Source organism: Gnatocerus cornutus, chromosome 1 (assembly GCF_029298725.1).
Source record: "Gnatocerus cornutus isolate USDA-ARS CGAHR chromosome 1, icGnaCorn1.1, whole genome shotgun sequence".
In the NCBI taxonomy this organism is placed as follows: domain Eukaryota; kingdom Metazoa; phylum Arthropoda; class Insecta; order Coleoptera; family Tenebrionidae; genus Gnatocerus; species Gnatocerus cornutus.
Genome location: NC_142233.1, coordinates 8,817,722 through 8,844,192, shown reverse-complemented (window position 1 = coordinate 8,844,192; position 26,471 = coordinate 8,817,722). Strand labels below are relative to the sequence as shown.

Genomic DNA, 26,471 nt, shown 5'->3' with positions numbered 1-26,471 from the left:
AAATATTTTTTCAAGGTATTTATTTATAGGTTTTCCGAAATACATTTTTAATTGCTTTTGGATGATTTGAAGTTTTGGGTTTTACAGTCTTTTCTTGAAATGAAAATTATGGTGTTAGCTTCCACATATTTGAAAGCAAATTGTCTTATTGGTAACGTATAAAATCCACCGGTAGCAGGTAATGATTAACTTATTAGAGACGAGGATTATTATGTAAAATTCGTACAATTAAAATTTTTTTGCATAATAACATTAAACGCCAATTTTGCTTTTCCTGAGTGGTTCTGGCTTAATTTTTATTGATTAGTGGGATGTATTATTAGAGTTAATTTTTAAATCACAGAAAACAACAGAGTCGAAAAGGTCCAAAAACTCATGTGTCAGGAAAGGTTTGGTTAAAAAAAAATTAAATGCGTTTTTCTCAAATAAAAATAATAAAATAATAAGTAATTTTAAAATTTCCCCGGCGACCAGTGAGGAAAAATTTTGGATCACATTTACGAAAATTACATTTTTCAATTAAAAAAACATTCTTCCATTACGTACTATTGGAACTGGAAATTTGCGGATTTTATACATACATTTTCCATTAATTGAAAAAAAAAATTACGCCCGTAAAATTTTTGTCTACTGTAACCAGAAATTTCACAAGCTCAAAACGCAGAGAAACTCAAATCCTGATATTTTAACTCATCTTTGGTCCAACACGAATTTATTGTTTCAACCGCTGGGTTTCTTAGGAAATGTGCAGGTCAAGCGACCGTTTCCATAAAGTTTATGATCCCCTCATTACCAAATCCTCGGTAATCCCTTTTGGCAGCTGTCAATCAAAGGTGTTGTTAAAGTTGCATACTTTTCAAACAGAAATTTTCGGGCAGGCTCGTAGACCCTTAAATGCCTTAAATGTTGATGCAAAACGTTATTTTGCACTTTTAAAATTAAGCTCAAGAGCGCAAAATTAATCTGGCAACATTTCACTTCAAGAATTCAGTAATCAATTGTTGCCTAGTGCCTGACAATGACCATTTTTTTAGAAAAGTCAAACATTTTTTAAGTGTCACAAACTAGAGGAGTTTATTTCTCTATTGATGTATAATTTTGCTGAATATACCGACACGTGAAGGAAACAGTCGAGAAGCAGTAAGGGGCCTGTGAATTTCCTAACAGGCAAATTCCCTCCAAGAATACTTTTCAACGAGTTTATCAACAGGTACGTGAGATGGGCCGATTGGAACCAAATTTATCAGGATCATGGAGGACCCAAGACTATTCGCACACCACGAAGAGAACAAATGGTTCTTGATCTACTTTGTGACTTTTACTGGTCAGGTGTTATCAAATTTAATTGCAAACCATAGTAACCAATTACATGATTTATTAATAATTGTAACTACCAAAGTGTTGCTCTGGTCTCAAAATTATACTCCTAATAATTACCGAAAGAATTGAACACTGTTGCCGTTTTTCGCAATATTTAAAGATATTTTGCTCCCGTACAAAGCTTCAAATAAAAATTTTAAACAGCATTTCCAATTCACAGCTTCTTGGAGTTTGACGTACTTATCAGTTGGTCCGCTATTTTTTGAACACCCTGTATACCCAACATAATTAAAAATTTGACGGCTCTAGAGTCAAAGTGTGTTTCATCTTCTACTGTGTGGACAGATCTACCCTGAGTTCTGTCAAATATCAACGAACTATTAAAATGTTGCAGATTGAATCAGCCTTTCACCCAAAATTCTATTGGTCTAAAAGGTAGGCGGAGTTAAACCAAAGTTATAAAATTCTGACTATAGTAAAAATAGCACAAATTTCGTTTTGGTTTTAAATTTTGAGCTCAGGAACGAATTATCTGCAACATGATAGGTAGCGCGGGCGCCTTTAATTTGTCACCCTGTATTGATTTTTGATTGTAATAGGATTAGGATTATGGCATTTTAACGTGACGTTTAGGAGATACCAGATAGAACACATTAAAAATTTTTACAAAAATACAAACTTTTGTATTTTTTTGCGATAATAGCGAACAAGCGTTTAATAAACGAAATGTTTTCACAACGAACTTCATCGTCTCTTAACAAACGAATGACAAATTTTTTTCTACGAACGTATTTTGAGAAAGGTGAGCAAAACAAAAAAATCTGTAGCTGTCATTTAATACACGCATGGAGAATAAAACCTATGGTTGAGATGAATGGGCGGTAAAAGAAACCAACGGCAAACCTGTTTTTTCGTACCTCTATGAGTCTACCTAATTAATGCACAGCGGCACAAATTGACTTATGTGACCGCCAAAAGTACATGCACAATAGTTCATTAATAGGTGTCATTACTAAACAGTCGACTAAAATTCAATGACACCCAGAAAAAGCATGCTAAAAGACTTTTTGATTTTCACATTTACTTTTCCAGTACAATAATACAAGGTGGTGACTATGAAATGTCAAAGAAATTTGCCGCTCATGATAAATGTAGGTTTAGATTTTTTAACTGACATTTGTAGTTAACCTCAATCATAGAGCAAAGTAAGTTTTGAGAAGAAAACTATTCTAGTGGTGATTTGAAACTTGAAAATCAAAAATTTGCACGCAAAACTGTAACTGAAACGTCGTTGACGTAAGTAACATTATAAATAATTTTCAAGATAGTTATATTCACTATGAAAACAAACCGGCAAAATATTGCACGACAGGAATTCCAGAGCCACCGTTGATTTATAAACACCTTGTATTACCAAAATTTGTTGCATTTTTATATGCAATTTGCGTTTGAAGCAAAGACAATAATTAAGATCTAGCTTCCGACTTAATTTGTTTGAACACTAATAAGCAAATTAACAAAACTTGTTCCCAAACCTGCTGTCCTTTCGACGTGACCGTCCGTCCTTCCATCTCTCTAACGTCGTCTTCATCGTCATCTTCATCTTCGTCACTTTCGCCCAAGGACTCGACATGACTTGGTTCATTCTTATTATACACTGGCTCCGGTGACACTGCTTTTACATCAATTGTTTGTTTTGAAGCGTCTTGTGTTGTATGATTCACATGTTCATTGATTTTATTTTCTTTTGTAATTTGAGTTTCTTGATCTTCCTCATGTGATATTGTAATCTAAAAACATATATTGAAACCCAACTGATATTAACAATAGATAGCGTTACTACTTGAGGCAGCGGAAAGTCCGTTGGAGGCTTCTCACTAACTGGTGACGGAAAAGGAGACGGGCAGACATTTTCGTTGCTCTTGTATGATTTACCATCATTTTCATTGTTCTATAAAAGTCAATATTTCAAAATGTGTTTAATGCTTATTTATTTACAATGCATAGAATTACAGATCTTTAGCGACTAGGCCGAAAATCTGGGTTAGAGTCTGCTAAACCTCTCATTACGCCATGGTACCGCGTGTTCTTTTTAGATAATCTCCTACAACAAACTTACCCAGGGTATTAAGGATTGAATTACAAAAGTCACAGGGTTTTCTGCGTTTCTAATTGCCTCGACGGCTTTTTCGTGGCTTTCGTGTCTCAGGTCGATCCCACTAACTTCTAGAATTCGATCTCCAGTCTGAAATGTGTCATTAGTTGATTGATAGCGCGATGTTGTTAAACTTACTTTAAACAATCCCAACTTTCCTGCAGGACTTTCGGCCACAACATTTTTAATAAAAATGCCGAGAACTTTATCTGAAGTTGATTCATTCGAGTGAATATCAACCTATAACACTACGTTTAGGTGTTTCTTTAAAGTGTTTATTGCGTCCGCTTACCTTGCCACCGACGATACTGATTCCCAAGCTGGTGTTGGGTTCTCTGTACACTTTGATGGTGTGGGTGGATCCCCAGTGCTTTTGCAACATATCGCTGACGTGGCTACCTTTCAGTGTACCATATTCGCCATCAATCGGTCTTATAACCGTCATTGGGAAAGTCCCTTCGCTGAAATTATTATTTAAACTCACTATTGTGTGTTAACAAGGCGACAAGAGAGCAAAGGATGCCGATTTCTTTAACCGACTTAATGCAACTACAACGCCAATCTAATTAAGTTAGTAGGTTAACGAGATTAGAATCTTGGAAGGTTTCAGCAAATAATGATGCCAACCTGTCATCGGTGCCTTGATATCCGGGTGGTATATCTGACTTCCTACGGCTGCGATCAGGTCCTGGATCATAAGTGAGGGTCACAAAAGAACTGTCCATGATATTAGGAGCTGACCTGCTTTTAAAAGGAAGAAAAATTTCATTAAAAATTACATCGTCGTTCATTTCTTTTTTCTCAGGTTCGGAGTAGATTCTGTAAGACTCCAAGCAGTCCTTGTAGTCATTGTAATACTCCATCAACCTGTAAGTTGATTTCCGTGGTTGCAAGTTGTACACTTTTTCCAACACATTCGGTTCACTGTAACTTTTTGCAACTTCTTGGGTCTCATCAGGAGGGTATTGTACTAGAAAAAATTCATCCGGTCCAAGCCAGTCGCTCTGGTCGTACGATTTCGGCTCCTCGTCCAATTTCGTGTCCAAGTAGATGTGATTGGTGCATTGCTCCAAAGTTAGACATGGCTCAGAAGTGGCGTTTACAACGGTGACTGCTTCGGAATCGGTGGTAAAACTTCCTGATATGTTCACCTTGGAGTTTGTTGGTGTTACTTCGTCTTCAATTTGCTCGTTATTGTTCTTAGGTACTTCTTCTGACCAAGACTCGTCTATACAGGTCTCGTACCCATCCTGAGTAGAAGAATGCGTGGCTTTGTCGCTTTGCGTTAAACTATCCGCTTTGTTAAGGGTTTTGTTGTCGAGAATTGTTTTTAGTTGCGCATTACTGCCCAAATTTCTATTATCACACTCAATTTTATTGTTTAAGTGGTCATTTGTACTTTTATAACTTATGTCTAAATCACTGTCACCTATACTACCTTTTTTGCCAACTTTCAATAAATTATTGTTATCTAAAATATCTGAAATTACGGTTTTTTGAGCATTGTTTGTAGTCTGATCTAGATCTTCTATCTGAGATGTGCTGGCTGAGCGATTGAATGAAGAGTTATCTTCGTCGATACATATGTGGACTACTTCTAAACATTCCTGGTATTCTTCTATGCACTCCTGGAAGTCTTCAAGACAAGTTTGGTCGTCTTCGGTGTCCTGAAAGACACAAATCGTAATGTAGTAAAGAAATTAACAACAGACAAATTTTTCATGTATTTCATTTTCATTTGTCACTTTTCTAGGCGAAAATATTAGGTCAAATTTAACTCACCTAATCGAAATGGAGGTTCATAAGTAAATGAACCATAAAAACTATATTAATGTTTTAACAGTTCTGCGAAGTTTAAATACATTTGTGTTAATAAATAATAGGCATTTTATGCATTTTTTGAAATGTAACATGATGGAATTTAAACATTTTTTTTAATTATTGCTTTGTGAGTTGTGTCGATTTAATTTCCTTCAAAAACGTCTGTAGATAGATAATAATATTATAACAGTTCCATAAACATAATAGATATTTATTATACAGGGTCCGGCAACACTTGTGTCCACCCCCAAAATCGTCTTTAATTTTAAAGATAAAATTTTGAAAATTTGCATACGCTCACAGTTGACAAAGCTCTAGAAGCTGACGTAAAAATTTGTTTTTTATCACTAATAGTTTTGGCGTCGCGACGCCTTAAAAATGTAATTGTTAGGTAATTGTGAGGGTTTGTGATTTAATTTTTTTTCAATATAAATATGTTAAAAATATCTGAGTAATTATTTTAGATTCAATGCAAATTGTCTTCAAAATTTGAGGAAAAAATGCTGTTTTATCAAGTTAGTTTCCAATTTTATTATGTCAAAATTGGGAACTACGTTTACACCCATCTGTCAACATCTTGTGTCACAAATGACATCTATTCTTTGGCTTGCTTTAGATTGTAACAAAAGTCTTACTTGGTGAAATTGTCACTTTGTCGATGTTAATTAACGATTTCTGGTGTCCATAAAGTGCAACATGCCCGTGGTAATCAAAATTAACCTTTATAAAAGTGAGTGAAGTGACTTGTGAAATTTTGGTGTAAACGTAGATTGCCGCTGCACTGTCATAATTTTGAAAACTAACTTGATAAAGCAACGTTTTTTTCGCAAATTTTAAACACAATTTGCATTAGATTTAAAATAAAAACTCAGATATTTGTACCACAGTTATGTTGAAATAAAATTGAATTCGCGTATATTTCCGCAAAAACTCAAAAATCGCTAAAAATTATACTTCTTAGGCGTCGCGACGCCAACCAAACCGTGATAAAAAAACAAATTTTTACGTCAGCTTCTAGAGCTTTGTCAACTATGAGCGTATGCAAATTTTCAAAATTTTATCTTTAAAATTAAAGACGATTTTGGGGGTGGACACAAGTGTTGCCGGACCCTGTATAAGAGTGTAAGGACGCAAATTAGTCACGACAAAAATCAGTCATTCTCGAGATCGTAGATCGAGAGAATAAGATTTTTGGAGTGAATAATTTGTCCTTACACTCGAATATAATACTAGATTGTATCCAAAACCTCTGTTGGTTGCAATTAAGGCATTAAAAGAATTGTCAGAAGTGACAGCAGTGACAAATTTTTAGCTTTTAGAAAGCCATGCTTGCATTGTTGTCATGGAAATGTGGCATAATTTTCTTTAAAGTGTTTAGAGAGTAAAAGAGTACTTTATTTGTCTAAAATAATTGAATAAAGTACTACTTTATTAGTGCATTTTGGATAAATATATGTACAGTTGGAGACACAAAATTCTGGACAGAACTCATAACCCTAAATTAAACTTTACATTCTTGATATATTTTAACATATTTGTCAATTTAAAGTTATGGTGAAGAATTATTTAAAATTGTGACCACTGACATTTGAACTAAAATGTTACGAGTAATTACAATTTGGCTTTGATTGAAGACATTTATGGCCGGTTTAAAGACACGAAATTAATTTGGATCAAATATTTAACATCGTGTTAAAGTGACTTGTGATCGTTTTTACGCCAATCAAATATCAGCAATCGTCAGATTTATTGTGAGATTAACTTAAAAGAACAGAATGCCCAGGATTTCATGTCCCCAACAGTATAGTGTGTATACTCTTTACCCAAAAAAATAAGCAGGATTAGAATTTTTAAAATTGTGCATATTAGAAAACAAACTTTTTCCAAAAAATATTGTATAACAAGTCCTAATTTACATTAAATTTTGATGCTGCATTAAAGTTATGTGAATAATAGTAAATTAACTTAAAAATAAAACGGTATTCTTACTATACTCTTACAATTATTTTACTATTTCTTAAATTTTTTAGTACTTAATACAAGGTGTTTATAAATGTTTCTAGCATCAAGGGTGGCTATGAAATGTCAAAGAAATTTGCCGCTCATTATAAATGTGAGTTTAGATTTTTCAACTGACATTTGTAGTTAACCTCAATCATAAAGCAAAGTAAGTTTCGAGAAGAAAACTGTTCTAATTGTGGTTTAAAACCTGAAAATCAAAAATTTGGACACAAAACCGTAACTGAAACGTCGTTGACGTAAGTAACATTATAAATAATTTTCAAGACAGTTATATTCACTATCAAAACAAAGCGGCAAAGTAGTGCACGACAGGAATTCCAGAGCCACCTTCGATGATAGAAATATTTATAAACATCTTGTAGAATAAATTGAAAAATAAGTTTCATAAGACATGGATTTTGGTGCTAGGCGAATCTCTAAAAAACATGTGTCATGTGTGCCAGGCTATCTTATGAAACGTGTGTTTTTTACTACTTTTTCTGCTGAGGAATTATTTTCACGTTTTATTAGACAAACATTTTGAAATTTCCATTTAGAGGAGTTTTCCTAGAACAGTTAATTTGATGAAATGCCATTCAACTGTCTTCTCTGTATCAAATGATGTTTATTTTATAGCTTTTTTCTAGTCTTGACAAGCAATTGACAGGAGAACCAACTCGCAAACTAGTGCTTTAAGCATCGGGGTAATAGTTGAAAACAATGCTGTAATATGACTCCTAAAACACCGAATGAGAAAACATTTTATTAAGCTCTTTAAAATCACACCATTTTTTTTCGTGGTTAGATTTACTTGCAATGACAAAATTCGTTTCTTGATCGTCTCAATTTCAAAATATTTCGATATTCAAAAGCATAGAAAGCGTCAAGATTTTTTTACCAAACAAACCACTATAGAAACGAAAAGAATTAGACGTCTTTTGACAGAATGTCTTTTGGGCTTTTATTTATAGTGACATGGTATGCCGAATTGTTTATAGAAATGATTTCAGAAATTAGTAGTTCTCCACATTTCTTACATCATATCAGTCATTCCCCAAAGAGCATTTTAATCTAAACCTTTCATAATTATGATTTTCACAGAAACTGCCAATAAATTTATTTTTAGTTTGTAGTACATAAACATTACTTCTAAAAATTTTTATTAAAATTCCAGATAGAGGACTTTTTAGTTCATTGCACGTTGAAAACGAATCTTAGATCATTCATAGGATTGAAAAAACGTTTGAAAAATTTATCCAAATGTCAAAAATCCATCATTATATGGATACAAGTTGTAACATACAGTTCCGAGCAAGAAAAAGAAGACGTCATTAATTTATATTTTAATTAAATTGTAAATCGTAGCCATAATATAAAAAAAAAATTGACAATTAATGTTTATTGACAAATTGTTGTCGTTAACCATAGTTACATATGCAAAAAGTTTAAACTTTGCTCGAAGCTGTAGGTCTTGATAAACTAGTAACATTTTTTTTTGGGAAAAAAGATTTTTGATGGAATAACATGGAGCTCAGTATTTAGGAAATTTCTTTGAATTATTATACACTCGTGGTCAAAGAAGTTTGGAATTTCGCGGTCATAAAATTTCGGACTTAATTTTTCTGGAGTGTAATCTATACCTTCCTGTCGTTATGGCATACATTCATCAAATTTGAAGTGACAATCCAAAAACTTGAGACACGCCTTGGAAGGTTGATTAGATACTTTGTTGTGTACATTGTACTTTATAATAATGTACAATTTGAAATTTTCATCAGTATTATTGGTTTGGTAAAGAAAACTGGGCATAGCTCTTAAAAGTATGTTTGGATTAATTAAGACATGTTAAATAACAGAAAATTTCAAGTTTGCGGATTTGGGCGGATCCACAAGTGCAGAATAGCCATTCCAAACGAGTTAGCAGACTATACTTTTTCTACGACCAATAAATACAACTTCACCAATAAATTAAAATATGACTGACATTTGGTAACTATGTAAAATGTTGACGGTAACTATGCAAATCGATAATACATGTAGTTCGTTTCAACACCATGAGATGCTCCACTAGTGTTTTTTTTTGGTGGTAACTTAACAATTTTTGAAAAAAGTTAATTATCTGTGTTCACACAAAAATCTGTTCAAAAAATGTCTACCCGCTTTTTAAACAATGGTAGATTAAATGTATTACAGCCATAGTAAATTAGTAGTCATAATCAAGACCATATAATATCACAGACAAGTAAGAATCATAATTTCATTTGTTGGAATATAAATGTCATTATACTTCTGCTTACACAAACATAATGTATCTATTTTCTAAGAGTTGCAGATAAAGTGAATTAAATATTTTTAAGGGGAGGTAAAATCTTCAAGCAAATAGTCCAACTGAAGTCCTGCATCAGTGCTACTGCAACTGTACCCTATAAAATAGATGCAATAACCGTTTGAAAGGAAATTATCTTCATTTTTTAAATACAGTGCTTGAATATTTTTGTTGCATAAGACTATTCAACTGATACGACAAATAAGCACAAAAAATATCTTGAGGTCTAAAATATTTTGTTAATAATAAATTAATTAGTTGATAGTTAAACTTTAACAATGCTGTCATTTAAGACATTCACCTAATCAGTTTTGAAATCTTTAATGCATAAGGCAAAAAACTCCCAACCTATGAAAAAAATAAATCATTTACTTTGCATAATTATTTTTAATTAATACTTATTATTCACGTTTTTCGACCCCATGTGAAAGTAGCATATTACGCACGTTCAAATAGCTTCGAAAGTTGATATTTTCATGCATTTATTTACGGAAAAGTAAAGGCCACAAGTGCGATATGAACGTATCGTTGTCAAAATTCACTTAAGTCAGAGACGACCTAACCAAACTTACAATTATGTACAGTGACGGCCAAAATAAAATGAAAGCCTTGAATCACATTTTTTCAAAAAATTTAGTTGTGTAAAACAAACTTTCAAAGTAGGCATAATGATAATAATTATTGTAGGTTTAACAACATTATTAACAAAACAAAAGAAAAAAAATTTGATGCATTTTTACTGTTGTACATTATTTATACACAGATTTTTTTGTTTACCTACACATTTACATCGTAGGCACAGCTTTTGTAGGTTAATAATGATTAAGTACCTACTAATGTTAGTTACAATAACGTCCTATTAGTAGTTTAATAGTTTAATTTTTGGCCTGGATTACAATGTCGTTCCAGAAATTGTACCACTTTAGTTTGGTCGTCGCGGTATATCGTTTTATGGTAAATTGTCTGCTAGGTACTTTAACCTAAAATTAAAGCGTTATTTGGTTAATCCTTAATATGAGAGGATTACATTTTATAATTGCACTTTAGCAGAGATCTATTAGTTATGCAAATGCCAACACAGACTTGGGTTGAAAGAATCTGTATTAGAATAAAGGATAGATTGCAAGTTGTAAGCTTTTATTAAATAAATTGGTTGGGTCGTTTTTGACATAAGTTTATTTTAATAGGTCAGTGCGGAGATATTCATATCTCACGTGTGACTTTTACTTTCAAAAATGGACGTTCGAACACTTTCAGTGGAACTTTCATATAAGATGGTAGAAGAACGGCATTTAAAATGTATTTTGATTAAAATAGTAAAACTCTTGTTGAGACTCATTGTTTGTTTTAGATGGAAGATCGTCGGAAAAATACATAACTTATCGGAAAGTAGTGTCTTTCTTGCACTCGCGCATCTCCATTTCTACTCGCGCAAAATTTGGCACTTTCCGCACTTGTTATGTAAATATTTGTTTCATGTTGATCTTTGTGTTTATTTCCATCTCAATAAGATAAGAATACTTTTCGCAAAATTAAAAAATGTGACAAAACATTCAAGTACAGAATTGCAGAAGTATATAAAGAACAATATAAATTATGTTTTTTTCAAAATTAATTTATGCCTGAATAGCATTAAGTAGAGAAATTTGAACTCTTCATCATTTATGATTGAAGTTATAATTATAATAAAAAATTGAAAAATCCGGACTTCAAATAACCCTACAAAAGTAGCCCTTGCTGTTGTTTAAACAAATATATTTCATTAAAATCTGTTATCACAATAATAGCACAACTAATGTGTTTGTGGGAATCCCATTGATATGTATAACATTGACATCGACAACGACTATAACAAAACACACTTCGATATGGGATCGTTATTCCATTTTTAGTTCTGCAACGAAAAACTGATTAAGTCAAAATCTGGTGGTTTGCAAGGACTTACCATGATCAAGTATTCCAGTTCTTCAGACCATTCTTGTAAAATTTTCCGTATGAACTAAAAACAATCGTCCATTAGAGTCTTTGAGATTCCCTCAAACACATAGACACACACATTACGTTTTTAGACGTGCTCGACCTGCAAATAGTCTTACCTGACTTGTGTGCGAGTTGCCATCTGTGCCCGCCAGTGGTTTAGCTACACCAATTTGCACCGGACCTTTATGGGCTCCTTTCAGTACTTGTACTGCTCTGTCTAACGTTGCATGTTCTAAATTGATGTCATTGACAGATACAAGTCTGTCGCCCGGAATTAATCTACCATCGAGTTGGGCAACGCCTCCAGGTACTAAAGAACGAATAACTATCACAGTTTCTTGGGGATTCAGGGGGTCCTGAAAGAAATGAATAAATCATAAGTGAAATTTTCTTCTTTGCTCACCTGGTAATCTAAAATCGAAAACCCTAATCCATGATCCCCTTTGATTAGTTCAACAATAGTCGGTTCGGTGCTCCACATAGGTAATCCGGCGATCAGTTCTAACGATCTGGATCTGCTTTCGTTACATTGTTCGCTATTGAAGCTTGAGGCTATTGAAGTTTCCGATTTCGCTTTCACCAAACGATCGTTATTTGGTATTAAAGTTTGAAGGCTACCAGCTAATATTTTCTGCAACAAGACATGTATCTGATGTTGACAAATTGCCCGTTATAACTTACTCTTGCTTGGAAAGCTTCTCGATGTTGAGAAGTATCTATTATTCTAATAGGAACCGGATACCGAGCACATACTAAACTAACAAAATTTGGCAGCTGCTTTAAGATTGATACCACTTCTAAATGATTAAGACCCATCAATTGTATACCATTCACCTGAAAATTGAAAATTATATCATCGTTCTGGTCACATATTCTGAAATACCTCCAGTAGCTCATCTCCAGCTTGTAAAATTTTGTTTCGCCCCACAGGACCATCCGGTAAAATATTTCTGATGTAATGATGAGGGCGCACTTCTTTACCATCTTCCACATCCACAGTACCCTCTAAACTAATTCCCAATCCACTGTTAACCTCTTTATGCATCTGGGCAATCTACCAAAAACCTCAAATTAGAACTGATTTGTTACCAGAATTGTGATTTAATACCACAATTTCCACATCATCCCTAACTTTCTCCTTCCACTTTTCATATATCGACTCATGGCTGTCAATGCTGAACTGCAACGACCTTCGGCAGTCTATCACAATTTCCTCATCATCGTTCCCCAATCCTTCTGAGAGAACAGCCGAATCGAAATCAAAACTGGTTCGGGATTCCCCTTCCGGTTCTATTCCCAGGTAGCTCATTTGCTAAAAAAAATCGATGTTTTGTAAACAAGATTTGGACAGAAGAATATGCTCACCACTAAACTAAGAGGTACTTTAGGTAACGATGACACCGTCGTAGGTGAAAGTGGTGATGGAGGTCTAAGCTCGTTAGCTTTAATGGCTTGTTGCAACTGCTCATATTTGGGCCCTCTTAAGTACCTTTCAAATTTTATCAAAACTAGGGGGCCTGTACTTCGTAGCAACTCGACTGCTTGATGATTGGTGTGGCCAACAACAGAAATGCCATCAACCTAAGAGGACAGACAAACTCAATTTACGAAGCACAAAGTCGGGAAATCTGAGGGAAAGTAGTCACGGGGATTTTTGGTTTATCTCATCGTATACCTACTTTAATACTCAATACTACAATTCTTTATAGGAACGTTTCGTGTAAAAAAACTTATAGTTATTGTATGATGTAAATTACTAGATATCTAACAAATCATCACCTCACTAAATCATAAGTCACGGAAGTAGTAGAAAGAACGAGGCAAGTTAAAAAATCTTTAATGATGCAATAATAAAAATGACGAAAAGACATGCGTCATCGCCTTGGCGTTGGGAACAGGAAAAAAACATTTGAAAAAAGTATGTCTTCTACAAGGTGTTTATAAATGTTTCTAGCATCAAGAGTGATTATGAAATGTCAAAGAAATTTGCCGCTCATTATAAATGTGGGTTTAGATTTTTCAACTGACATTTGTAGTTAACCTCAATCATCGAGCAAAGTAAGTTTTGAGAAGAAAACTGTTCTAGTTTTGGTTTGAAATCTGAAGATTAAAAATTTAGACACAAAATCGTAACTGAAACGTCGTTCACATAAGTAACATAAATAATTATCAAGATAGTTAATATTTACTATGAAAACAAAAAGGCAAAATAGTGCATGTATGAAGCCTGGAAACAGGAGAGCAAACGGAAACGTGATTGGTGGCAAAAAGCGTCGCGAGCTGATGGGCCGCTGCGCGGTAGTTACTGCGCAGCTTTTAAAACTGCGCGCCACAGCGAGCCAATAAAAACACTCACGGTCGAAAGCCCACAAGGGAATCTGTCGATACTGTCAATGATGACTTTTTGTTTTGTTGGTTGTGGTCACATTTTGTTGAAGACAGAAAAGTGTTTCTTTACTTTATCTACGTTATATGTAGATTTTATTAGATTATTTGTCTAAATATTCCGAGTATTGTATGGTTAATTCCGCCATTAATAAAAAACTATGCTGGTAATTTTTTAAATTAATTATTTTTTGTTGTGTACAGAAGTACAGCTAGCTTACACCGAGGCTCACGCGTTTTAGGATGGCATAAGAGTTGTTGCAGCCGAATAGTAATGAATTGTGCTTTAGTCACCGTTCGCAACTAAACGTTTCGAATTCATCGTCAATCAAAAAATGTGAGCGCGCTTTTACTGCGCATCTACTGCTCTCGCCATCCCAAAGCGCACAACTTGAACACATAATGTAAGAAATTAAAATGTATCGAATGGCATGTTAAAATGGCTCGAGAGTTTCCATCAGCAGAAGCTTTGCTTTTGCAATTTATTAAACAGCAAAGATGAGCACGTCATGAGTTGACCATGTGATGTGCCATGAGAAGATGCGCAGACGCTACCGCGCAGAGCCCGGCAAGCTCGCGACGATTTCTGACTCACGTTTTTCGACCCGCGGCATACAAGATTGACCTCCTGTATACATATCTCCTTGAGTGCATGACAGGAATTTCCGAGCCACCCATGATGCTAGAAATATTTACAAAACACCTTGTAATAGAAGACGTAGGCGCCTTCTCTCGTGATATACAATTTACAATTACAGTTTTGGGACTACTGTCATAAATTAAAAGCAATCCCACGAAGTTGCATCTAATGAATTTGATATAAGTAGAAATGCAAAATTAAAAAACTTATGATGGGTGCCTCCTCCATGTTTAAGCATATTTTAATTGCCATCAAGAAGATTAGTTCATTTTCGCGACGCGACGTTTGCATATTTTTAACAAGAACGAGTTTTAATGACCGCGAAGCCGAAAAGTTAAGCTTAGCAATAAAAACTTTAGGCATTTTTTAGTTTTCACTAAATTAAATCAACAAGTGGTGCTTTTTTGATTTAATTAACGACTGATTTTTGCAAAACGATGCAAAAGTTAACTTAATTAAACTAAAGGCCAGTTTACATAATAATTTAATTGAAATGAAGTTAATCTCCCGACTAATTTGACGATTGATGATATTTGATTAGCGGAAAAATGGGCACGTTTCACTTTAACGTGATGTTAAATAAATATTTAATCAAAATTAAAAATTTAATTTAGCTTTTGTAAACCTGCCCTAAACTTTGTAATTTATAACGGATGTACAAAAATAATTATATTTGAATAATTTGTCGCTGTGTCAGGCATTTTATGTAGATAAACAAACGGTTTGTACCCCCATTTATAGGCGATTTATCGACTTTTGTGAGATTTCACGCATATTCGGACCGACTATTCAAATTCCAACTGTTCGTCATTGAATCCATATCTCAAAACTACGCAGAAATTCGGTGAAGAAAACTGTCAATTTAATAAAAAAATAAAAAGAACTGTAATTTCAAGTATTTATCTTAAAATTTTGCTCAATTTTCCTGCGATTGTAGAATAAAATCTTGTTTTCTACTAGTGCAAAATAGATGTTTCTTAATTTAGCTATAAAAACGCATTGGAATATTTGACAAGCCTTGAAATCTTCCACTTTTCAATTTCACAGTTATTTGTAACTAATAGCCTAATTCTTTCACTACAAGACTTTTGTAACTATATAAACATTTTTCCCACAGAGATTTATCGATTAAAAAAACATCTGTTTTTAATCGGGAGGTTTTCAAAAAGATAGATAAGTTATGTAGAAACTTGTAAATGAATGTCAATTGATTCTAATCACTTTAATACACGCTCCCGCAAAATCGACTTACCCAATATAAAAATGGCTTTAAAAAAATTATTGACGATTCATATCAATTTAACTTTAATTTGATTCTACAACGTCGCTCAACTAACAGTTTCATTAAGCAGTTATACAGGTGTCCAAGAACTCGCGCCTAGCCGAAAAAGGGCGAATGCCGACATCAATCAGGACGCCAAAAATGCAATTTGTTTTGTATTGAAAATAACATCTAAATGTCATTGCAGAGGCCTTATTAAATTTTAAGTAGGAATTTAAAGTTCTCCAATCACAAATTATTTTGTTAATTAAGTTTTAAACACACATTGTTAGTTATTTAGCAACATAGTTTTTGTCACAAGGATTGCGGCTTTGATTTCAAATCTAGTAAATTTACATTTTTTTCACAAATTTACTCTCAGAATGTAAGACCGGTTTACACAACATTTAATTGAACTTAAGTTAATTTCAATTAATTTGACCACTGCTGACATTTGATTGGCGAAAAACGATCACATGTCACTTTAACTCGATGTTAAGTATTTAATTTATTTAATTTAGTTCAGTATTTAGCTTCTGTAAACCGGTCCTGAGAATATGTGATTAATGCAAAAAGTACAACAAATACTTTCTAATAACTTCTAACAGTCGATTTTAATGCAGCTCTAGTTGACATTAAATTTGCTTATATTACAAATCAATGATTTAAATTTTATTTAAATTTCATTTTAACCAGCGCTATATTGATTCATGTTAATAACCATACTACTTCATTATCAAATTAACAAAACATTTCGATTTTCATTAAATAAATTATAAGTGAAAACCTTTAATTTCGCATAGAGTTTTTCAACTTACCTCTACGATTCTGTCGTTGACTTTAATCTTCCTGGTTAGGTCAGCCGCACTCCCTTTACTGATACTTTTCACAAATATGCCCGAAATTTCCTCTGAAAAAAACAGATTTCATATTAAAACTATTTCTAAAATTGTCTATATAGCATTATGTCATAAATTTGTTATGTGAACTAAGTTTCTATAAAATAATATAACATTTCAGTTGGTGTTGTAAAACAAGTAAAAATGTGCCGCTCTTTAATAGACGTGAACTGTATTTATATAACAAACGTCAACTTTAAATTTTGATAGTGTTAACATTTGTTGTTTCCACTCTCGTTGCATCACTTCGAGATAACTGAATCGAACTCTATTTCTGAGTCCGTCAATTTGAAGTCTGAAATTGATTCTTCCAATGCTTTACTGATTACTCAAACTTGAGTATAATTTCTAATTAAAATTCTCAACCTCAAAATTTGGGATTGACGTTATAATCTTTTATAGAAACCCTGTATGTAGAAAAAGGTAGGTATTATGGAGATGATTTTAAAACTATTAAAAAACTTTCAGAATCACAGCTAGCGTGACTACAAAATATATAATGGAAGACATTCGTGGCGCGGTTATAACATATTTTATAAATTCAAAATTTTTGGTGGATTAACACTTTTCATTACTAAAACGCGATGGGTGACTCTCACTTGATAGTTCAGTTTTTCGAGTTTTTGCTAGAGGGTGCGAATTCTGACACTAACAAGCGTTAATGCGAAGCGTTAAATGAGTAATTTTTACACGATTTTTAGTGCCTTTTAATTCCAGCACGGTTTTTGGTATTACAATGAAAGTCAAAAATTAAGCTTATTGTTCAAGCCCGGATTAAGAAAATTTGAGGTCCGGGGCTAAGTCGAAAAAGGGGGTCCATCAATAAAATTATGTATTTTACGTGGCAAGGGGCCCCTGGGAAAGTGGGGCCCGGTGCTATAGTCAATAAATAAATTTAAGAGGATTTATGTGTTTAATTGCACCACAAACAGGACATTGTATGTTCAAATACCCTTTCATGTACAATGCAATGCATAAATATGTACTCTCAAATTTGTGTTAAAGTCTCAAAATTTTGACAAATTACCATCTTGATGTGAACTTTTCAAAGTAAATGGCATGTAGAAAAGAAATTAATACAACTGTAATTAGAGAACAAACTTTGGTTAACATTTTTTCTGTCATGAATTAATAAAGAAGCTAACAGGTGTTTAACCTATGGATCGCGATAACGTTTGTATGTATTATGTATTCTGAGAGAAGTAAATATTAAATAAATTAAGAAATTATTAGATCGATGTGAAGCGTATGTGCAAGTAGATCTAATTTTAGATTTTGCTATCATTCCCTTTTCTGCTTGAATTATTGAAATAATGTGCACTTATATGAAAAGCAAGGTTGAAATTGGATTTTTTTTGTTGTCTATATTTAAAGATATAAGAGCATTTGACATTTAAGAGTTAATTTGACAACATTACAGCCAATAATTTTTGAAAATAATTCATTCTAAGACCCGTTAAACAAAGAAAATGTAGATGTTTATTAATTTGTAAATTGTTGCTCGTCTGTAATTCCACATTCCACACATAGTTTTATCCACAAAATTCTAAAATAATTCGATTAAATGTTAAAAACTTCACAATGCTAACTTTTTAACAAAGGCAGTATGTTATTTTGCATCAATTTTGGGACACTCTGTATCTTCTTTATATTAGCAATCTTATCAAAGCTTAACTGGAAGAATTTACAAAAACTACTAAAGTACATAGTTGTTTTTATTTTTCTGAATGACTGGGCGCCTTTCCAGTTGATCGATGTGCATCACTCTAATTAAAGAAATAGAGAAATAGTGAAATAAACCAATCGTTTGGCGTTGACATCCATCATCATCAGTTTTTTACTTCTATATTTCATAACATAACGAATATTTTTAATGCGTCAAACCCAGACAGCTTTAGATGGAATCATTGTATTGGTCACGTGTTAGTTGTACAGCATAGAAAATTCCAGAAATTAAAATAAAGCCTGTAAAATAAGCGTGTTCGTTAGTAATTTTGACTGCAGTTCCCGAGTTCCTGTCAGAAAAACAAGAATCGTTTAATCCGCCGTCATGAAAAGAGTTGGGATACGATAATGTTTCCAAATAAACAAGTTAATGCTAACATGACCCTATTCCAGATGCAGCCAACTGTCAAAATCGTGCGGATGCTCATTAGCTTCCCGGCATCAGTTTTTATTTGTTTATTTGGTAATATTTTCATATCCCACACCATGTTCGACGTCACTGGGTTCGTTTTTCCATGCCACCAAAATAGTAACTCCGCATTCAAATCAATTTAATATGTAAAAAAAGGTACACTGTGTATGCTACAAAAAGACAAAATGCGATATTCTTGAAAAAATAGGTAATATCAAGTCCTAATTAAAAGTTAACTAAGTATACCTGGTGTGGTAAAAAATAACGCATATATAATATTTTGCTTCACGTTGAAAATATCAATAAATATTATTGAGGAAGGTTGCTTAGAATAATATTTTAGATTTTTAGACCAAATTTTAGCGCAAAATTCACATTCAGCTTTTTTTACTTTTCAAAATTTTAAATTGGATCAGCAGTTTGATTGTCAATTTGAATTTTTTTGTTGTCGATAGTTTTTTACTTTTATGCTGTTCAATACTCCTACAACTGTATTTTCACCATTCACGTTAATTTTTATTGAAAATTTTGAAAAAAAAAACAAAAATTGACAAAGATATGAGCTTGTATTCATTTTAATTGCAACCGCCTGTATATGGATGGTTGTATAAGGCTGAGATTTTTTTTTAATGCGAAATGGTACTGGTTCTTTAATAAACCAGAACTTGTTCCTGATTGAAATAATTTGAAACAAATTTGAAATCTCTAGTTAAACTAGTTTAGTTCTAACTTAAAATGAAAACTTCAGTCCATCTTCATCATAAGTTAAAAACTTGTTTATTAACTGTCCCCAATTTAAAAATTATTCATAGACCACAAGAAACAAAATTAAGAATTATATACTTATTTGGAAAAAACAAAAACCAAAAATTTGGGGTGGTTGCTAAGTCTTAAAATTATAAAGCAGAAGAAGAATTGCGATTTTTATACATTTTGAATTAACCGAAAACTGCAAACTTTTTATAAAGAGTTGTATCAGTGGTATACTTTTAACGCCACAGCAATCAAGTGTAGAGAGGTTATTAATTTAGAGTTATTATTAACTGTGTCAAATTACCTAAGTGTACGTGAAAAATGAATTGAATTGTTTGATTTTTAAGACGAACGGAAAATTGTTTTACATGTACACATTAAAAAACTAATGTGGCAATTTTAACGCCAAAGAAATAAAATTTTGAGGAGGTTACAAATTTCAAGTAACTGCGGTCGCTACCTAAAATCCTTATGGGCAATGCAATGTAAACTGAGCCATCATAACTCAAAAACGGTTTGGCCAAGAAAACTGAAATTTAGAATATATACTGTCCTTGTAGTTATCTACACAAACTGCATGCTTTTTTTTATTGATATCACCCCTTGAACGGTAATTACACTGCATCAATTTTGGCTGAAGACTGTAACTTCGGTTTGCTTTGTTGTATCAAAAATGAATCCAATCTGACTTTAAAGAAGTCGTTCTGAATACAACGGTTCCAAGTTTTGAAAAATATTCCAATAATTAAGCGAGTATTCGTAGCGTAAAATTTTAGATTTTAAATCGAAGCTGAAACTTTGTAATTTACAACCAGCAATTGCCGGCAAACCACAGAAATTAGTATTTGTCCACAAGCACAAAATTTATGGTGGGGTCAGGTAGTTTGACGAAACCAAGAGATCCAGCTGTTTGTGAAATAATAGCTCTTTCTTGGAAATGACAATAGGAAAATAATAGAACTGTATTTTCATCTTTGCACTGCATTATTGGACCACAGGAAAAAAGTTATAAAAAACTTCAAATTTTGGTCTTCGGAGTTGCTTTTATTTTCAAAAATACATTGAATATCATGGATTCAGGACAACTATGCTATTATGAAACGGTAACTATGCTCTTATGAAACAGTAACTATGTTATTATGAATTATTTGTATCATCACTATTATGATCTACTTTGCATGTAAGCATAGAAACGTATTAGATACATCTTAATGTTTCATGTTTCGATAAAAAAGCTCACTGCCGAAACCGAAATCTGAAGAGCGGGCTAGGTATAGCAGCCGTCAAGATAATGTAGCGTCACCTGCTCAGATGACTTGACTTTTAAAAGTTTTTTTTTCTATAGTAGCTTTTAAAGTGTGCTTTATTTCTCAAAAAATGCAAGGCTAACTTGCGTTTTAACATCAAAAGTAGATAAAGTGCTACTTTAACATCAAGGGTAGATAAAGTGTTTTAAATTTTATTTAATTTTTACATTAATTTAAAGTAATGGTAACATTAATGGTACAATTCTCGTTTCCTCAGACGTTTAATATTTTTGAAATAGAACTTGCAATCATGATTTCGTCGTGGATTATCTCTACAGATGACGAAGTGGTGTCTGAATTTGTGACTAAATCTTCGCAAAGAATCTGATTCGAAACTGCAATTTTTCTGGATACGGACTCTTCTATGTAGTTTTCTGCTACCGAGGATGATTTCCATCCGCCTATTCTTTTACCGGTGATGAGATCATCACCCTTGTTGGCTAACATCATACCGGCCGAGCGGCGAAATGCTTCAGGGTCTGACAGCTTTAGAAAATTAGCAATCATCTTCGAAATCTTGTAAAATGTATTGGCTGAACGATACACTTTTTCTGTCTGTAGTTGACGAAGAATTTGTGAGGAACGTTTTTAGGACGCAAGCTTGAATATTTTCGTACGATTTCCAAAAAACTAACTCCACATTCTTTATCGGTTACACAAAACGACCGATCTTTATTGGTTTTAGTGTCAATAAGTGAAACAATAATTACTGACTGTCGATCTTCAATGTTGGAAACTTGTAACTTGTACAATTCATCTGATCTGCAAGCTCTGTGCAAAGCCATTACAGCAACAACCTGTAAGTTAAAACCCAATTTTACATTTTATCCTATCCAATAAATCTACTACCTTTGCTAATAAATAGTCATCATCTGACGCATCTACCAAGAATTTAATATTCTCATTTGGCTCAAAGATCTTGGATTTCTTGGGCTTTTAGCCTTCACTTTGCTTCTTTAGTAGTGAAATTAGTTTGCAATATCTGAAAGTTATTATGACATTACGTTGACACTACTATTTTAAAAACATCTTACCTTGAAATGTCGCAGTTTTCATTTACCAACAATGTGCTTTTTAGCATTGAGTAATAACACCATAAACTTGAAGGTTTGACTTTTTTAGACTTTTGAGAAAAATGTGCAAGGAGCACCCTCTCGCTAACACCACTGATATTTTTTTCTACTTCTCCATCTTTGAAAAGTGTTGTTTAATTACAGCAGTTGCAGCTTCTTTCTCTACGTCTGCTGGAAGTTCTAATTCGATCTCGCACATGGTAGTTTTCGGGATTTTTGAAAATGAAAAATTTGTTTACAGCAACAGTTCCATAACAACCAACATTGGGTATTATGATACAATTTTTTAATTATTAAATTTAAATTAGTTTTTCTTTAAAAGCTGCTATAGAAAAAAATAGTGTATTATACACGACGATAAAGGATCTTTAACCATCTCGTGAAGTTAATCCGCTCGTGGCTGCGCCACTCGTGTATTAACTATCTTCACTCGATGGTTAAAGTGGTCCTTTATCGTCTTGTATAATAAATAACTATTTTTTTAATTTGTATTTATATATTTTTTATTTGTATTTATTAATCTTCTCATTTTTTGAAGCGATTGGAAGCAAATTGTAATGATTTTGATGCGGTGCTAATTCAGAAGTGGCCGCTAATACATCCATTTTTTTATTCCTATTTTCGTTCTCATTTTAATTACACAATTTTGCAATAGAAAGTAACCACACTTTTAGCAAAATTTATTTCTAAATAATCAACTCTAATCAGTTTAAATTAGTCGCCTCTTCAAAATTTGATTTCTGTGGTGTTACAATAATTGCCATACTTTTACCCGTAATAAAAAATCTGCAGTTTTCGGTTTATATGTATAAAATATAAAGATTTTTAAAATCAATTGCGCCCGCTCTATTGTTTTTAGATTTGACAGAGTTATAGTCTATAACTTAGGGGTCAATTCCAAGTGTGATTTGCGTTACTGCAAATCCAATTTGCAACATAGCAATAACGCCAATCACATTGCTCCTACCAACGGTTGCAAATTGGCGTGAAGAGCGGTCGCTAAAAACCATTAAAAAATAGTTATTTATTATACAAGACGATAAAGGACCACTTTAACCATCGAGTGAAGATAGTTAATACACGAGTGGCGCAGCCAAAAAACAAATAAGTCAAAAACTTCAATGATAAAAGTAGATACTTTTATCTGTGAAGCTTGTTATTTAGGTAATTTCAAAGCAGATTCATATCTTTATCTAAATTATTTAATCTCTTTAGATTTGCCATGATTATCGACTTGATCAGAGCTTGTCGCGAAAAAGAGCTTTGCGGAATGACAATTGACAATATATTCCGGGTCTGTATACCGGAATAGAAGTCCTCTTATTTTGGTACCTTATATTTTAATGTTTAAAGAAAATTTACCGTTTTTAGGCGTTTTATTGCTTGCTTATCTAATTAAATTTAGTAGGTAACTTTTCAGTTCAAGCAAAAAATAGTTTCTTTTCAGTTCTAGAACTAAAAATGCCATTTTTAATTGCAAATCGGCTTTATTATAAAAAACTACGCCTCGTACAAAAGTTACTTGTTTAAATAGTCTAGAAAAGTTCTTTTAGAAATGCGCGAAAATTATTTATTATTTTTATTTATTATTTAAATTTTTATTATTTAAATTTACGATTTTTTCCAAAGTTTTTCCAGGTGTGTTTGAAACAACATTATGGGCGTCGACAATTAATAGCTATTTATTTTACCTATTTTGATTTTTTGTGTAATTGATATTTGATACAGTGTAAAATATGAATTATTACAACCAAATTAAACTAATAACCCACGAAGCGAGAACGGGCCGGTAAATTAGCGCTCCGTACTCAGTTCTAGAATTTTCCGCCAGAATCCTCTCGCGCAGTTTTCCCACCAACGACCGCTTTCCCCTATTAGCTTACGGGTATAAAAATCCGCTCGCTCTTTTCACCTGATTTCCTTTGCTATCATCGAACCCGCTAGATTAAGGGATAAGCCGAATAGGAATTGTTCCGTCTTAATGGTACCGAATGACCGCTTAAAACCACCATCTAATATAGGTAATTGTAATCGAAAAACCGAAAACGTTCCTCAAGATTACCAATTAACGCCGTATTTATGCAGCCTTTTTAGTAGTAGGCTCGTCCGATCTTTTTTCTAAATAGCTAACTTGTAAGTATTGTAGATATTAAAGGGAATTTACTACTCCTATTAATTTTCTATGAATTTGTTCCGTTCTTACTTTTTGCAATTAACTTTTGTTTCCTTTGTTTTCGACTTTCGGTTTAAGACGAAGTTCGTCAAAATGGTGGAGCTTCTGTTTTCAGATACAGAGAATTGTTTCCGCATGGTCGAAGTTGAAATCGAGGAGGATTCAAGGCAGTCCACAGAAGACCCGCAGTTTTTCCTACGCCTCAACGTCACATACGTTGTTTTTTTTTTGGAACGCACCACTTTGATTTTTTAAATAAGTAAATTCTCTATCTATTTCTCCTAGGAAGAGAGATAAGAAAAAAAGCTAACTTTTCTTGCAGAGAATTTTTTGTAGACGCCAAGTTTTAAATACGGCTCCGTAATTAGTCGTTTAGAAGAGCGAATTAAATAATGCTAAGTTTTTTAAACTCCTGTAATTCCTGCAATTGTAGAAGCATCAGCAAATAAACTTGTTTGTGTTATTTTCCGTGCAGATTAGCAGGCATGTTAGCTATCATGTTTTACAATTACTAAAAAACCTCTCAGTTGCTTGTTAATCTAGTTATGTATCTTATCCCTTTCAAATCCTGCTAATTGCTGAAATTGCTTGTTTGTAAATCGGAAAGTTCTCTGCAGGAAAAATGACGTACAAGTATGCTTCTGCATTTTCTATTATTTGATGGTAGATAGATTACCAACATAACACCCTGTATAGATTTAAATGTACGCCCGACCTTGGTGACATGAAAGTGATCAGGGAACCTGATCGCCCAAATGGATTTCCAACGAGCACTAGCTGATTCACAAACGCTAAAGAACTAAAATAGTATTGGGAGTAACCGACTAAAGATTCGTATCTTCTTCAATGATTCAAAGTTGCCGCTCCCAAACACTAGAAGATATGGCAAAGTTTCTTGATATGCAAGCTGGAGAATTGAAATGACATTCTATTAAGTTGAATTTGACTTCTTGTTCAACTGTCCATTTACCACGAATAAACATAATTACTCCTTGATAGGTCACACGTTTCCCAGCAGAACTTTCTAGTAAAATGATCTTAAACGATCCCTTGATGGATGGTGACACCGAGCAACCCAAGTAGATGAAAGACGATCCCCCATTTCCTAGCTTTTCCCACGCCACATTTACTCCCACACAGTGTAAAATTTTTAATATACAACGCAATTCCGTTTTTTATTCTTGAAAATACTCACACATCGTTAGGAAGAACCATTTTGTTTATGTACTCACCTCTTTCGCATACATATCCTGCTACGGTTATCCCCAGTCCTAAATCATCCTTTTTAAGCTCCACTGAATATGTTTCAGTTTCCGGCAAATTGGGTTCGTGCAGTGCCATGTCAAGAGGTAGCATATTATTGATGATAGGTAATGTCGTAGGAGCAGGTGCAGGTACATCTCCAATGGGCAGAGGATTCTTCACAACATCAACGGCTCCAGAAATTGGCTAGAAAATTACGTAAACTGAATTTTGCTGTATGGTGTATAAATTCGGGCACTGATTAACATACAGGATACCGAGGGTCTTTTTGCAAGCTTATAATCCGTTCAAATGAGCGTTGAACTCCAACCATATGTAAATTACTTTCCATCGACCGGGTCACACTCGGTAGACAAAAAAGAAATACATGAAACAAAGTATTCATGTGGAAAACTTTTTTGGAGTTTATAAAACAGTCTTTGACAAGTTTTGCGTCGCTGTAAAATTACAGAAAACAGTTAATTGAAATTTGTTGACTGAACAGAACACATTTACTTTTAAATTCAAACACGAAGAAAACGAGAAAATTATTTATCACTTGAGTAAAACTTTGTTAAATTAACGGTAAAAAATCAAAATCTTATACAGGGTCCGGCAACACTTGTGTCCACCCCCAAAATCGACTTTAATTTTAAAGATTAAATTTTGAAAATTTGCATACGCTCACAGTTGACAAAACTCTAGAAGCTGACGCAAAAATTTGTTTTTTATCACTGATAGTTTTGGCGTCGCGACGCCTTCAAAATGTAATTTTTAGTTAATTGTGAGGGTTTGTGATATCAACCAATAATTTAATTTTTTTTCAATATAAATGTGTTAAAAATATCTCAGTTGTCATTTTAGATTCAATGCAAATTGTCTTCAAAATTTGAGAAAAAAATGCTGTTTTATCAAGTTAGTTTCCAATTTCATTACGTCAAAATTGGGAACTACGTTTACACCCATCTGTCAACATCTTGTGTCACAAATGACATCTA

At 33.2% G+C, this 26,471-nt stretch overlaps 1 protein-coding gene across 5 annotated transcripts in view; it reads right to left on the bottom strand.

The window, feature by feature from the left end:
• LOC148180218 (multiple PDZ domain protein-like) overlaps window positions 1–26,471 on the bottom strand; it is a 268,223-nt gene that overhangs the window by 155,777 nt on the left and 85,975 nt on the right. For 4 of the 5 annotated variants that reach the window (XM_088040527.1, XM_088040534.1, XM_088040552.1 and 1 more), the window contains exons 6-20: window positions 25,464–25,680; window positions 16,708–16,799; window positions 12,969–13,184; window positions 12,712–12,915; window positions 12,487–12,657; window positions 12,285–12,437; window positions 12,007–12,234; window positions 11,720–11,959; window positions 11,569–11,622; window positions 4,103–5,142; window positions 3,768–3,936; window positions 3,614–3,715; window positions 3,440–3,565; window positions 3,164–3,271; window positions 2,856–3,110 (exon numbers count right to left, since the gene is read on the bottom strand). In XM_088040527.1, the coding sequence (XP_087896653.1) occupies window positions 2,856–3,110; window positions 3,164–3,271; window positions 3,440–3,565; window positions 3,614–3,715; window positions 3,768–3,936; window positions 4,103–5,142; window positions 11,569–11,622; window positions 11,720–11,959; window positions 12,007–12,234; window positions 12,285–12,437; window positions 12,487–12,657; window positions 12,712–12,915; window positions 12,969–13,184; window positions 16,708–16,799; window positions 25,464–25,680 (3,375 nt within the window). The remainder of the gene's footprint in view (window positions 1–2,855; window positions 3,111–3,163; window positions 3,272–3,439; window positions 3,566–3,613; window positions 3,716–3,767; window positions 3,937–4,102; window positions 5,143–11,568; window positions 11,623–11,719; window positions 11,960–12,006; window positions 12,235–12,284; window positions 12,438–12,486; window positions 12,658–12,711; window positions 12,916–12,968; window positions 13,185–16,707; window positions 16,800–25,463; window positions 25,681–26,471) is intronic. The other variant, XM_088040543.1, reaches the window with a different exon arrangement.